We start from the raw sequence: 16,264 nt of genomic DNA, 5'->3' as shown, positions 1-16,264 counted from the left end.
GACCTGATGAGCTCCGGTGATCCTGCCGCCTCAGCCTTCCAAGTAGCTGGAACTACAGGTGCGTGCTACCACGCCCGGCTAATTTTTGATTTATTGTAGAGATGAGGTCTCACCAAGTTGCTCAGGCGGGTCTCGAACCCGTGGGCTCAGGCAATCCACTCACCTCAGCCTCCCAAAGCGCGGGATTACAGGCTGAGCCTCCGAGCCCAGCTCAAAGTACTGTTTCTTAACTAACTGTCTCATAATGTTTTTCAGACATAAAATATTGTTTTTATTTTTATTTTTTTGAGTTGGAGTCTCACTCAATCGCTCAGGCTAGAGTGTAATGGCATGCTCACAGCCACCCCAGCATAGACCTGCTGGGCTCCAGCAATTCTTCCGCCTCAGCCTTCCAAGTAGCCAGAACTACAGGTGAACGTTACCACACCTGGTTTCATTTTTTGATTTATTGTAGAGACGAAGTCTCACCATGTTGCCCAAGCTGGCCTCAAACCTGCAGGCTCAGGCAATCCTCTCACCTTGGCTTCCCAAGTTGCTGGAACTACAGGTTTGAGCCACCACACCCAGCCCTGTTTTCATTTTAAAAAGAAAATACACTGATTTCCTCAGGGTAAAAACATTAATGGTAGAATGGGGATCTGAAAGATGTACATTCCCCACCAAAAACAGATAGTCTTATTTTGTTACATTCTTCAATTAAATGTTGTTTCATCAATGTTTTCATGGCAACATTATGCAAAAATGTTCATATAGATTTTATATATGGAAAAAGTATAGGCTTTACATTAATGAGGAAACTAAAAGCAATATTCAAAAGTGTGTTCATGCTATAACCTCAATTCTAAAAATAAAAAAAAAGGCTAAAAGAAAATGAGAAGTTCAGAAGTTAATGGTGATTACTACTATTACCACTGAGAGAAAAAGTTACAAGTGATGCTTTTGCTTTATAATTTTCTGTAATGTCTACACTGGTACAATGGTCAGAAAATATTCTGTCATCTGAAGTTAATTTATAAATTCATATAAATATTACTATGCCACTATAACACCTCTGGTCTTGTGTTTATAGTCCACTTCATATAATGGATATTAGAATTTAATTTTTAGAGTGAAATCTAATGTAAAACTTCAAAGAACCAAATACTTACATATTCTTCCCTCTCGTGATAGATTTCGTGAAAGACATTATTTCGCAGCTGATTTATTTCTTGTTTGATTTTCTCAATTTCGAAGTCATCATGGTCATCAAACTTTAATAAGGAAGAAAAAGTGTTTTTTATTAAGGTAGGCTAAAAATAAGTCTTCTTTTAAGAATTAATGCAAGTTCTACAGTAAATTGTTCTGTGTGATTTCCATGTATTCTTCAGTACCTAGCACTTAATAGACCCTCTCAACACTTGCTGAATTAATTTAGATCGATTTATTCTAACAATGACTTTTCTGAAACTTACAAAAAAATAAAGACATAAAATCAATTACATAGCTTTTTCCTGTCTCGTAATTTGCTATATAGACTTTCTGTAAAATGGCCAATTGCCATCATAAAGTGAATGTTAAGAATGGAAACCAGAATATAACTGAATTCCCTGGAATTATTTTCTATATGAGATTTGGTTAAAAACAAGAAACAATGAGTAAATTTGTGAAGTGTCTACTAGAGGAAAGGTGATGAAGGACTCACAAAGACTCCATAAAACTCCAATGAAAAGACATGCCACCTTAAAAGGTTTATATGCTTTAAAAGTTAGATTTCTTCAAAAGTTGAAAAATTAGACAATAAAAGACCAACTTCCCCTCATTCCAGAATAGGATAAAACTGGAAAACTCTATGAAATTAGTTCTGGAATAGTTTCCACTAAACTCCCAATTAAGTGCTCAGAAGAGAAAGAGGGATACTTCAAATTGGATTAAGACATAATATAGATTCCTTATGTACAAAATCGAATCTTCAAGGGAGCACAAATAATTACAATTTTATTCATGAAGTTTCAGGCCTAAAGATTAGTCCAGATTAGAGAGCATCTTAATCCTTCCAGCTCTATTATCATATAAAAACAACTTAAAATATTTACAAGAAATAGTGTGTATAGCCATAAAATAAGAGTTAACAAAGGATATCATAAACTTAAAAATACTTTATGATAAAATTCTACCTTTGGGGGTATCTATCACTTGCAATACGTTGTTGTTACAATAGTCACTGTAACAGTCCAAACAAAAGAAGTTTTAAAAATTATTCTAAAATGTTCATGTTACTAAAAGCCAAGGCAGCTATGTAAGATGTTTTCAAAGAATATTTCATGACATAGAAAAATGTTTACACTAATGTTATCTCAATTTTACTTATATACACAAGGAAAAACGTATATTAAAATAAAAGTATATAAAACAAAATGGGAATGTAATGTCTCTTATAGTGTATTTATATATCACTTTCATGAACAGAAACCAAATAAAACGAGATGCACATAAAGTTCAGTAAGAAGCAACTGTTGGAGGATCTCAGAAAGATGACAGTGGTCAGTTGGACTGAGTCTCAGTGTGAGTATATGGAAAATTTTGCATTATGCATCAGTGAGTAAGTGGGCATGTGAGTGGCTCACTGAGTATGAACTCGGGAACAAGTGGCCAGGGCTCTCCTGATTAAGTGGCTTGTGCTGCAACTGTTCTGCTTGGTCCCTAGCACTTCCCTGGACACAGAAGCCAAGAGACATTTTTTTTCCAGTCAACAAAGCCCTTCCCAGGAGGAAGCTGATGGGAGAGACTGCTGGATGCAGCATCTGACTGGACTCTGGCAGCAAGAGCTGCAGAGGGAGCACAGGAGCACAGTGAGGGAGTCTAGAGGCAGAGTCTCACTGGAGAAGACTAAAGAGGCACCCTGCTACCACCTTGAAAACTGGGCAGGAAGGTGCTCCAGCTTGTTCACTACGGAGTGACAGAACTGTCCTGATCTCTGTGATGGGCAGATTAACTCCTCAGGGGTTGATCTTGACCCAGAGGGAATATCCCAAAAGCATAAACTCCGGAGGGACAGGATGAGTGCTGAGTCTCAGATACCCTACCCACTACCCTGATTCAGCTTCGGGACAAAGGGTGTGACCAGAAAAGGACAAGGAAGACCTCCAAAGAGATCAGTGGTGAGTCAGGGGCTGACTCAACCCCCTCCTTCCCAGCAATCCTCTGAACATCACACCCACATGGCTGGTGCACAACTGAGAGGAACGGACCCAGGAGGGACTCCACTCCCGGATAAGCCTGGCTGGGGTGCCCCTGCCAGTACCTGGGGAAGAAACAATCCCACACCTCCCCACCAGAGGGGATTCTCTGACCATACTAGAGCGGGAGGGGAGGACTGAAGGCCCACCCACTCCCACTATCCCCTCCTCCTTCCCTGTACCAGACACTGGGTAGACTGTGAATGAGGCCAAAGCTCTGCAGGAGACATCAGAGAGACAGCTGAGAGGAACAACTATAGAACCTGTCACAAGAGGGCAGGTTTTGTTTGTTAATTTTTTAGTATGTTTCCTGTGTGCATGAATGTGTATGTAAGGGTTCAATCTTCATTCCCCTCACCCCTTTTTTTCCCTCTCTTTTCTTTAGTTTTTTGTTTACTGTTTATGTGTGTATGTAAAGGATTGAGTGGTCATCTTTCAGTTTTTTTGGTTTGTTTTTGCTTTTTTGTTCTCTTTTTTTAGTTCAATATGAGTGTAAATACATGTGTGAGGGTTCGGCCTCATTTTTTTTTCTTCCTTCTCTTTTCTTTTTTTCTCTTTGTCTTCTTCTTTCATTTTGGGTTGGGCGTGTGTGTGTGGGTTTGGTTTCCCTGTTTTTTGGTGGGTTTTTTTGTTTTGCTTTGTTGTTATTTCAGTTTGTTTTGGGGAGTGTGTGTGTGTGTGTGTGTGTGTGTGTGTGTGTGTGTGTTTGGTTTCTGCTCTTGTTCTGTGTTTTATTATTTTTTTAATTGTTGTCTGTCTCATTTCATTCTACTTTTCTCTGTTTTCCTCATTGCTGTTACTGTATCTTGGACTGGAGGGTACACACACATACCCACTGCATTGTCATATACAGTGGTGGGAGGAAGTGGGTCTCAGGGAACTCATACCACAATCAGTGAACACTGTGATTTGCAAGTAGTTTCTGAATCCTAGCTCCCCATCCTCCTTATTCAACTCTCAAAACTACAAAAGACAGCAAAGCTTCCTATCCAAAGCTCTGTTTCAAAATAGAACAAATTCAGAGCCCTGATCAGGGAAGAATAAAGGGATGAACAAACATCAGAAGTGAAAGCCTCTCCCACACTGAATAACGAAACTAGAGAGAAAAGGAAGGTATCTGTCACAAATGAAAAACAATCACCAGAGGAACACAGGTAATTTCCAGTACTGCAAAGAGAAAACGCCAAAAATCAGATCTCAGAGCCCAAACAATGGGAGTCACCAACAACTGGCCTCAGAATACAACAGGGATTAGAGAATGGATGGAAACAGTGAACAAGACTCAAGAAAGACAAGATGCAACACTGAAAGAACTTGTAACAGAGATTCTGGCCATTAAAAATTTCATCCAAGAAATAAATAACAAGATGACAAGCATGGAAAGCAGAATTAATCAAGCAGAAGACTCTCAGAACTTGAAGACTAAAACACTGAATTAACCCAATTTGTAAAAAACACAGAAAAAAAACTCAGAAAGAACAAAGCTTCCACGAGATGTGCAATTATATCAAGAGGCAGAACCTATGCCTGATTGGTATCCCAGGAGAAGAAAGGGAAACGGAGAACACCTTGAAGCAAGTATTCCAGGAAGTTATTCAAGAAAACTTTCCCCGTCTGTGAGATGTGACCATCCAAACACAAAAGATACAGAGAACCCCTGCAAGACATCAAATGAGAAGACCAATCCCTAGACACACAGTAATTTGCCCACACAAAGTAGGTGTAAAAGAAAAATTCCTAAAGGCAGCAAGAGAGAAAGGTCAGACTACCTACCAGGAAAACCAATCAGAACAGTAGAAGACCCATCAGTAGAAACACTACAAACTAGAAAGGACTGGAGTCCAATGTTCAAAGTCCTCAAAGAAAAACATTTTCAACCAAGAATTTCCTACCCAGCCAAGCTCAGCTTCATCAGCGATGGGGAATTAAAAACCTTCCCAGACATCCAGTTCCTAAGAGATTATGCAGCTTCCAGACCAGCTCTACAGAAGATGCTTAAAAAGGTATTAAGCACAGAAGAAAAAAAATAATGACCATGCATTTACCAAGAAAATGGCAGAACACAGAATCAACAGAGAATACATTGTAACTGAAAACTTGAAAATACACACATACATCAATGCAAAAGCTAAAATAAAACAAAGAAAAAACTTTATAAGAACCTCATGACAGGGATAAACAATCGCATTTCAGTAATCAGCCTGAATGTGAATGAACTAAATGCACCACTGAAAAGACACAGAATGGCAAGCTGGATTAAAAAAAAAAACATGACCCAATAACATTCTGCATCCAGGAGACTCATCTCACCACAAGGGATGCACACAGACTCAAAGTTAGAGGATGGAAAACAAGTTTTCAGGTGAATGGACCACAAAAGAAGGCAGGAGTCATGATCTTAACATCAGACAAAACAACCGTTAAGCTATCAAAATTTTTAAAAGATAAGAACACTATATAATGATAAAAGATTCAATCCATCAACAAGAAATATCCATCCTAAACATATGTGCACCCAATATAGGAGCACCAGTATTTATAAAGCAACTACTAAGTAAAATTTAAAAAGATATTTCTAACACTATTCTAGCTGGGGATTTAAATGTCCCATTAACAACCCTAGATAGATCATCAAGGCAAAAAATCAATGAAGAGCTCTCGAACCTCAACTTGACGCTTGATCAAATAAAATTAATAGATACCTACAGAATTCTCCACCCAACAACTACAGAATATACATTCTACTCATCACCACATAGAATGTACTCCAAGATCAATCACATCCTCAGCCATAAATCAAGCATAAACAAATTTCATAAGATCGAAATACTGTCATGCACCTTCTCAGACCACAGTGGAATAAAAATAAACACCAACAAAACTCCTCTAAAACCCACAAAGACATGGACACTAAACAACATGATGCTGAACAACTACTGGGTCAACACAGAAATCAAAACAAAACTTTAAAATTCCTGGAAGCAAATTATAACAAAGAAACATCCTACCAAAACCTCTCGGATGCTATGACATCTGTTCTAAGAGGGAAATTTATATCTGTACAATCACACGTCAAGAAAATGGAAAGATCACAAGTTAACAGCCTAACCAATCACCTAAGAAGCTGGAAAGACAAGACCACCAAAGCCCTAACTTTAGCAGAAGAATACAGATCACCAAAGTAAAAGCCCAAATACAGGACGCAGAAGACAAAAATATCATAGAAAAAAATCAACAAAACAAAAAGCTGGTTCTTTGAAAGAATAAACAAAATTGATGGACCCCTAAACAGAATGGCCAAGAAGAAGAGAGAAAAAGCCCAAACAAACACAATCAGAAACACAAAAGATCACATCACAACTGACCCCAAAGAAATACAAAAGATTATCAGAGGTTACTATGCACACCTGTATGGAAACAACTTGATAACCTAAATGAAATGGAGGACTGGCATCACTCAACCTCCCAAAGTTGAAACAAGAAGACACTGAAACACTAAACAGACCAATAACAACCCAGGAAACTGACTCTGTCATAAAAAAAAAACTACTTACAAAAAAAGTCCTGGACCAGAGGCTTTCCAGCAGAATTCTACAAAAAAATACAAGGAGGAGCTGATACCAATACTAATGAAAGTATTTCAGGCAATTGAGAAAAATGCAATTCTCCCCAAATCATTTTATGAGGCTAACATCATACTGATACTCAAACCAGGTAAAGCACCAACAAAAAAAGAGAACTACAGGCCAATATCCCTCATGAACATAGATGCAAAAATTCTCAACAAGATTCTAGTAAATTGGATCCAACACATCTCAAAAATCATCCACCATGATCAAGTAGGCTTCCTGCCCAGGATGCAGCACTCGTTCAACATCCACAAGACCATAAATGTAATTTAATACATCAACAGATGTAAAAACAAGAAGCAAATAATTATATCATTAGATGCAGAAAGAGTTTTTGATAAAATCCAGCATCCCTTTCTTGATAAAAAAACTTCAAACACCTAGACATGCAAGGAACATAACATAGCACCACCTATGACAAACCTACAGTCAGCATACTGCTAAACGGACAGAAACTGGAAACATTTCCCCCAAAAACCACACCAAGACAAGACTGCCCACTCTCATCCCTCTTGCTCAACATTGTGTCTGAAGTCCTAGCTAGAGCAATTAGACAGGAGGAAATGAGGGATATCCAAATAGGAAAAGAGGAAGTTAAGTTATCCCTCTTTGCTGAAGACATGATCCTATACCTTGAAAACAGTAGAGAACACTGTCAAAAGCCTCCTCATAACCAACTTTGGTAAAGTCTAAGGGTACAAAATCAGCATGCAAAAGATAGTTGCATTTCTATACACCTGCAGCAAGCAGGCAGAAAACCAAATAAAAAGCACAATCCTATTCACAATAGCCACAAAAAAAAATGAAATATCTCAGCATCTTCCTAACCAGAGAAGTGAAAGACCTTTACAAGGAGAACTACAAAACACTGCTTAAAGACATACAAGAAGATACAAACAAATGGAAAAATACCCCATACTCATGGATTAGAAGAATCAATACTGTTAAAATGTCCATCCTAACGAAGGCAATCTACAGATTCAACGCAATACCCATTAAGTTACCAGCATCATTCTTCTCAGACCTGGAAATGACAATACAGAAATTCATATGGAAACACAAACAGTCACGAATAGCCAAAACAATCCTCAGCAAAAGAAACAAAATGGGCAGTATCACACTTTCAAATTTTAAACTTTACTATAGGCCGGGAATGGTGGCTCAAGCACTTTGGGAGGCCAAGGTGAGGGGAGTGCCTGAGCCCACGGGTTCAAGAACAGCCTGGGCAACTTGGTGAGACCTCATCTCTATAATAAAAATAAAAATAAAATTAGTCGGGCATGGTAGCACATGCCTGTAGTTCAGGCTACTTGGAAGGTAGGATCATCTGAGTCCAGCAGGTCGACACTGAGGTGGTCATAAGTGTGCCACTGTACTCCAGCCTAGGCAATGGAGTGAGACTTCATCCGTTAAAAAAAAAAAAAACTTTACTGTAAGTCTACAATAAGCAAAACAGCCTGACACTGGTACAAGAATAGGCATACGGACCAATGAAACAGGACAGAGATTCCAGAAGCAAAACCTCAATTTCTCAACCAACTCAACTTCAACAAGGCCTCCAACAACCACCACTGGGGAGAGGAGAACCTATTCAGTAAATGGTGCTGGGAAAACTGGCTGACCACATGCAGAAGATTGAAACAGGACCCCTACCTATCACTATACACAAAAATCAACTCTAAATGGATCAAACACCTAAATGTAAACCCTCAAACTATAAGAACCTTAGAAAATGCAGGAGATACCCTTATGGAAATTGGAATGGGCAACCAATTCCTGATCAAAACCCCAAGTGTCCATGCCATAAGAATGAGATAGACAAGTGGGACCTCAACAAACGGATAAGCTTCTGGAAAACTCAAGAAAGTGGGAAGACAGCCTACAGAATGAGAAAAAAATATTTTCCAACTATGTATCTGACAAAGGCCTAATATCCAGGATCTACAAGGACCAAAAGGAAAAAAACAAACAACCCCATTAAAAAGTGGGCAAAAGACATGAATAGACACTTCTCAAAAGAAGATATACGGACAGCCAACAAACACATGAAAAAGTGCTCAGCCTCACTCATCATCAGAGAAACGCAAATCAAAACCATACTGAGATACCACCTAATCCCCATAAGAACAACCATCATTTATAAAACAAACAACAGATGCTGCCAAGAATGCATAGAAACAGGAATGCTTCTACACTGCTGGTGGGAATGCAAACTAATGCAACCTCTTTGGAAGACAGTGTGGCCGTTTCTAAAAGAACTAGACTTTGACTTGTCATATGACCCAGCAATCCCCCTACTGGGAATATACCTGGAGAAACTCAAATTATTCTACAAAAAAGATACTCTGCACATGCATGTTTACTGCAGCACTATTCACAACTGCAAAAATATGGAACCAACTCTGCTGCCCACTGAAGCTGTACTGGATTAAAAAAAAATATGGTACATATACACAATGGAATATTACACAGCCATAAAGAAGGACAAACATATAACATCGCAGCAACTTTGATGGATTTATAATCTATCATACTCAGTGATCTATCACAGAAACAATGAACAGAGTACCACATGTTCTCAGTCATAAGCGAACCCTGAACATTTATCATAATACTATAAGAAAGGGATTGGCAGTAGAGGGAAATTGCTGGGGTGAAGGAGGGAATACAACATCAATAAAGGCACCTGATCTCAAACCAGGCAAAGTGGAGACCAAAGGAAGGCCCCAACTTTACCTATACGATGACCACTTGTATACCTAATCCTGAATTGTACCCCACATCTTTAAAATTAAAAAAAATTAAAAGTTAAAAAAATATGCAACTGTTTCCTTACTTCTTCCAAATTATTCTTTTCAACCAATTTCCATCTCAGTTGAGCTTTTAAGTTTTTCAATGTCTTCTTAATGGACAGCAAGTGATCCACACTGGGACTCTTGTTTAAACATTCAATAATCTGCTCTTTAAACTAAGAAAGAGAAAGAGTTACTGTATTTCAAACGCAAGACAATATTTATTGAATAGTCATTGACCATTTTATTATTTCTCTATTAAGATTCAACTAGTACTTGCTGAGTTCAGACTGAGATACTAAGAAACTATGTAATTTTCAACAAAATAATTCAGCCAATTGATTTCCTAATTATTCATGTTTCCATTTAAAAGTGTCAGCACTCATAGTAGCAAGGACTAAAGTAATATTTCAAACTGAGATATACAGTGAGATACATGAAAAGAAATTTCTAGTGAAGATGTAAACTGAAATCATTTTTAATAAAAGTGGTTTGACAATATGCATTAAGTTTTAATAGCATTCATTCCTTTAAACTTGGTAATTATAATTTTAAAAATCTGAAAACATACAAAGATATGTACAAACATATGTACAGTGTTATTTATGGTAGAAAAATTAGAAGCAATCTTAATGTCTAATACAGATGAAAGGTTAAATAATACTGTTGTACATCTATACAGGGATGATGATTAAGTCACTCAGAATGACAATACAGAAGAATTATTAATCATATGGGAAAATGTTCATAATATACCACAAAAAGAAAATATTTTCAAAATAGCTTACAAAACAATGCAATGCATAACAATCCAGAAAGGAAATACTCTCAAACTATCTTTTAGGCTAATGGGATTATAAGCAATGTTTTTATTACTTCTTCTTATCTTTCTGTATACATTTATAGCAAATTTTCTATAAATCTATACAGGCAGAAAGAAAATGATAATGAAGGTTACATTCTAAAGGATATTCGAAAATAAAAGATTTGAGACTTAATTTTAAAAATTCAATATTTTTATATCAACAAAAACCATCACTTCCAGTTATAGTAAATTCTAGAAATAATAATTTACTATTAAGCAACATGAAAAAAGCTTAGGTATTAAAAAAATTCAAAGTATTAATTTATAAGATCAGTAAGAGAAAGCATAATCCAACCTCAATACTGTCCTTGTACTTAGACTGTACTTTGGCAATAAGCCTTTCCTCTGAGCGAATCTTCTGCAGTACTTGACTATATGTATTTAAAATGATCTCCTTGTCTGCAACACCTTGCTCCTAAATGAAATTACACACATGGAATTAAATACAAAGAAGTGTCCAAAGTAGTTAAAACCTTCAATAACAACGGATAAATTTCAAAATGATGCCTTTGACAAATTTCTATTCATTTCAAAGTAGTTCTTTAACACAAATGATTTTCTAGGCAGAAGACAGACTGATATCAAAGGTGTTCATACGGAGCCTGGGCAACATAATGAGACCACGTCTCTACAAAAATAAAACATTAGTCAGGCTTGGTGGCTTCATCCCGTAAAACTAGCTACTTGGAAGGCTGAAGTGAGAGGATTGCTTGAGCCCAAAAGTTCCAGGCTGCAGTGAGCTATGATTGCACCACTGCACTCCAGCCTGGGCGACAGAGACTCTGTCTTTCTAAAAAACAAACAAACAAACAGAACACCCAAAAGAAACAAAGATGTTCACATGGGAAATTTTACTCTATTAAACTATTATTCCCAAATCTGTCTGCAGTAGAACAGTAACAGAAATCAGGGATATTAAGATGCTAAATAAAAGCATATAAACCTTCAAAACTTAATCATCTATTAACAATAATTTCTAAAATCAAGTCTAACAAAACCATCTAAGTAAGAACTATTTAACAACAGGAAAATTCATAATGTATTTTTAACACCAACACGAATAAAACTGCAAAAAGTAAAAAAGAAACAAGTAAAAAGGAAAGCATAACTACTGAGACATTGGAAAGCAGTCTAAAAACAGAAAGGATCCCAGTAAGCAAAGTCATTAAAATCACAAAATGATCACTGGAGGAGCTACACTAATTTTTACTTTGACATAGCAATGCAGAATATAGACAATAGAGAAAGAGGACTACAATCAATCTTATGTATCCACTTTCAGAACTCTCCCAGAATTTATATCAAGTTTTCACTGACTCAAGAATCAAATGATATAGAAAGCTGATCTGATCTACTCAGATTAAGAGAACTTTTCTCAGAATTAAACATTAAATTTTTTTTAATGTGAAATGTCCATTAAAATTAAAGTGCAACCTTATAGAAGAATAGACTACATTGTGTTTGGATTATAACTGACAATGTTACTCTTTCAAACAGACCTATAAAAGGAAAGTTTGGACCAATCTTAATACATCCTCACTACCAAAAGAAGCCATATTATTGGTTAATACTTTCTAACTATTAAAGGAAACCATATTGCTTCAAAAAAAGTAATAAGAAGAATAAGAATACTTACAATCAGAGATACCTCCAGCTCTTTGCAGACACTTGACTCAGTCTTCTCTAGGATTTCATCAATATTACCATTTGTGTCTTCAGAAGTTAGTGATTCTTCCACAGATAGATCAAAAACCTCATTTGCAAAAATCAAATTAAGTATCTCATTTAATTAACTCAATCAGCATCCATTGTGCCTTTATACCTGAAGCATAGTATTAAGGCTATACCCTGGGCAAGGTGGGGGAAATAAGAATGCAGAAAACAATAAAGCATCTGGCCTCATAAAACTTATGTACCAAAAAAAAAGGTACATGCATATAGCATACCTAAAGAAAATTAGAGAGGTGAGAGAACAATCCATAGGAAAAATATGAGAAAAAAGAGAGACATGACCACTATGATGTTTTTTGAGACTAACAAAAGGAGCAGTCTGACTAAAAGCTAATAAAGAAAGTTGACAACCTGTAACCCCAGCACTTTGGGAGGCCAAGGTGAGAGGATTGCCTGAGCCCACAGATTCAAGAACAGCCTGGGCACCTTCACGAGACCTCATCTCTACAATAAAATCAAAAAATTAGCCAGGCATGGTAGCAAGCACCTGTAGTTCCAGCTATTTGGAAGGCTGAGGCGGAAGGATCGTCTGAGCCCAGCAGGTTGATGCTGGGGTGGCTGTGAGCATGCATGCCACTGCACTCCAGCCTGGGTGATGTAGTAAGACTCCAACTCAAAAAAAAAAAAAAAAAAAAGATACCATTGACTACTCGGGTGGCAAGTTTAAATCTGATATGCAGTAGGCAGACAATGTCAGTTCTTGAACAAAAAAAGGAATACAATTTTTAAAATATATATTCCCTGGTTTGTGCTATAAACACCACTGAGCAAAAGCTTTCATTACCTTTAAGTTTCTCTGGAACCATGCTAGAAGACACTGTAGTGAAGCCTCTGTATCACTTCTAACTTTGGTGAACTCCTCTCTCTTATTACACTTCCAGTCATGAAATGTTCTAAGTATTTCTTCACAGTTTATTCCTTCTTTGGCCTGTCCATAAACTGCCTCTAAAGAGGCTGACAAATCCTGCAGAGAGATATACTTTTGTCTATTAAAGTTTATTAACGGCATATTAGGATTCAAGTACTGTGTAAGGATCTAAGAGGCAGTAAAGTAGTATGTTGGCTCCCCATTCTTGAGAATTTTTTAAATAAAACTTAGAATCATTAGACAGAGTTAATCACACAAAACCACCTAGAAGGTGATTTATTTGGACCATAACAGTGAAAGTTTATTAAGTGAATTAGTTAAAAATAGAAAGCTTTATATTCTTAGGTTTTTTATTAAGTAGAAATTATCCTCTTTTCCCTAACTTTATCTTTTTAATATGTATAAATACATAGGGTACAAGTGTAATCTTGTTACATGGATAAACTGTGTAGTGACTAAGTCAGGGCTCTTAGTGTTTCCATCACCCAAATAACATACATTGTACCCGTTAAGTAATTTCTTATCATCCACCCCCTCCCTTATTCCCTGCCCTTCCTAGTCGCGATTGCCTATAGTAAGAATCACTAATTATTATCACTGATTATAAAACATAATCACTATGTTTTTCCTGACATGAATATTTCCATGACCTAATGCTAAATAAACTACAAACCAAAAATACAAATAATTCTAATCAAGTAATATTAAACATGTAAGTGTAAAGTCATGCATTGCTTGATGACAGGGTTTGCTCTGAGAAATCCATCTTTAGACAATTCTGTCATTTGGCAAACACTACAGTGTTCACGTACACAAACCTAGATGGTATGCTCTAGTATACACATAAGCTATATGGTACAGTGTATTGCTCTTAGGCTACAAATCTGTCAACATACTACTGTACTGAATACCATAGGTAACTATAACACATGGTGACTGTGTATCTAAATATAGAAAAGGTACAGTAAAAATACATATTATAATTTTATGGGACCATCATCATATATGCAACTCATCACTGACCAAACATCATTATGTGACACATGACTGTACTTAAAAGATTTTTTTAAGATTTTTTTTTTTTTTTTTTTATAAAAGACAAGATAGGCAGCCAGCACAGCCTGCTGGCTCTCTCCAGGAATCAAACCCTAGAAATTTTAGAAACAAGATGAAAACTTAGTAGGTCCCAGAAGTTTTTATCACAAAACTCTGACAAATCCTTAGAAAGGTAGAGGACAGTTCGTGCTTAGCACTGAATGAATAAGGTCCTTGCAAGTGGGAGAAGGGCTGTGTCATAGCATAGAATAACCTGTAGGAAAACAGAACTTTCTTCATAGGCCCTTCCCTTTCCCACACTGGGAAGGAAAGCAGCAGCATCAGTAAGATACAGTGGGTTAGCCAGGCTCGGTGGCTCAGCCTATAATCCCATGCCTTGGGAGGCTGAGGTGAGTAGATTGCCTGAGCCCGTGGGTTCGAGACCCACCTGGGCAACTTGGCGAGATCTCATCTCTACAATAAATCAAAAATTAGCTGGGTGTGGTAGCACGCGCCTGTAGTTCCAGCTACTGGAAGGCTGAGGCGGAAGGATCGCTGGAACCCAGTAGGTTGAGGCTGCGGTGGCCGGGAGCGACCACTGCACTCCAGTCTGGGCGACAGAGTGAGACTCCAACTCACAAAAAAAAAAAAAAAAAGATACAGTGGGTTTATATGAGTACAGCACAAGAACACAGATGGGGCAAAAACTGATAATCAGTACAGTAAGAGCTGGCTGGCCAGCCCCTGAGATTCTCTTTCCAACACGCTTCCCATGGATAGCTGGTAGTATTCACATCTAAGGATGCTAGTACCTGGAGAAGGGGACTGAGGTAGAGGGACTAGGAGGCTTGCTAAAGAGTAAGGCCATCCAGGAAAGAAGCAAAGAGGGAATAGATGAGCCTTGGTTGCAAGATCAGAAGGCCTGTACCCTTAAAAATAACCCCATTCTATTCCCTAAACTCATTTGAAATCTTAAAAGTTATGGTCCACTGTAATCCCGCGCCTTTGGGAGGCTGAGGTGAGTGGATTGCCTGAGCCCACGGGTTCGAGACCCGCCTGGGCAGCGAGACCTCATCTCTACAATAAATCAAAAAATCAGTCGGGCGTGGTAGCGCGCGCCTGTAATTCCGGCTACTCGGAAGGCTGAGGTGGAAGGATCGCCGGAGCCCAGCAGGCAAGGCTGCGGTGGCCAGGAGCGGCCACTGCACTCCAGTCTGGGCGACTGAGTGAGACTCCAACTCAAAAAAAAAAAAAGTTATGGTCCAGGCTTCAACTCCTCTCCAGGTCCCTCACATGACTACACAGCAACACAGAACTAAAGTAGCATACAGTTCCAAGGGAATATGATATCTTGAGGAGAGGTAAAGAGGAGGATGAAATGTGTGAGTAATATAAGCACCCTGGAAGAAGTATTACAAAACTAAGTCACCTAATAAAAAAGAAGAAAAACTACCATATCAAGAAAAGTTTTGTTACGGTGACCTAGGTAACAGTAAGAGATAGGTATGAAATAAATAATCTTTGAAATAAAGAACACAATGGATTGGCTAAATGGCAGAAAGGGCTAGGCACAGTGGCTCACTTCTGTAATCCCAGCAATTTGGGAGGCTGAGGCAGGAGAAATGCTTGAGTCTGGGAGTTTGAGACCTGCCTGGGTAACATAGTGAGACCTTGTCATTAGAAAAACAAAAATAAAATAAATGGCATAAAGGATACAGTTGGAGAATCAATTAGAGGGTTGGATGATTAAATCAAGAATTCCTCCAACAAAAGACAGTAAATATAATTTTTAAAATAAATGAACACTTAAAACATGTAGGGGACAGAAGTAGAAGTTTAACTGCCAAATCAGCCGGGCTCGGTGGCTCAGCCTGTAATCCCATGCCTTGGGAGGTTGAGGTGAGTGAATTGCCTGAGCCCGCGGGTTTGAGACCACCTGGGCAACTTGGTGAGACCTCATCTCTACAATAAATAAAAAAATTAACCGGGTGTGGTAGAGCGTGCCTGTAGTTCCAGCTACTTGGAAGACTGAGGCAGAAGGATCGCCAGAGCCCAGCAGGTCGAGGCTGCGGTGGCCAGGTGCGGCCACTACACTCCAGTATGGGTGACAGAGTGAGACTCCAACTCAA

General features: G+C 38.0%; 1 protein-coding gene across 1 annotated transcript in view; it reads right to left on the bottom strand.

Annotated features, from left to right (window-relative positions):
* Positions 1 to 16,264, bottom strand: part of STK31 (serine/threonine kinase 31) — a 130,213-nt gene that overhangs the window by 50,736 nt on the left and 63,213 nt on the right. Inside the window, exons 12-16 of the mRNA XM_008053560.2 lie at positions 13,017 to 13,196; positions 12,138 to 12,254; positions 10,797 to 10,916; positions 9,681 to 9,812; positions 1,149 to 1,250 (exon numbers count right to left, since the gene is read on the bottom strand). Of these exons, the coding sequence (XP_008051751.1) occupies positions 1,149 to 1,250; positions 9,681 to 9,812; positions 10,797 to 10,916; positions 12,138 to 12,254; positions 13,017 to 13,196 (651 nt within the window). The remainder of the gene's footprint in view (positions 1 to 1,148; positions 1,251 to 9,680; positions 9,813 to 10,796; positions 10,917 to 12,137; positions 12,255 to 13,016; positions 13,197 to 16,264) is intronic.

This window comes from Carlito syrichta, unplaced genomic scaffold (genome assembly GCF_000164805.1).
Source record: "Carlito syrichta isolate Samal-C Ts95f unplaced genomic scaffold, Tarsius_syrichta-2.0.1 Scaffold288283, whole genome shotgun sequence".
Taxonomy (NCBI): domain Eukaryota; kingdom Metazoa; phylum Chordata; class Mammalia; order Primates; family Tarsiidae; genus Carlito; species Carlito syrichta.
Note: the sequence above shows the minus strand (reverse complement) of the source record. Positions and strands in the feature narration are given on the sequence as shown.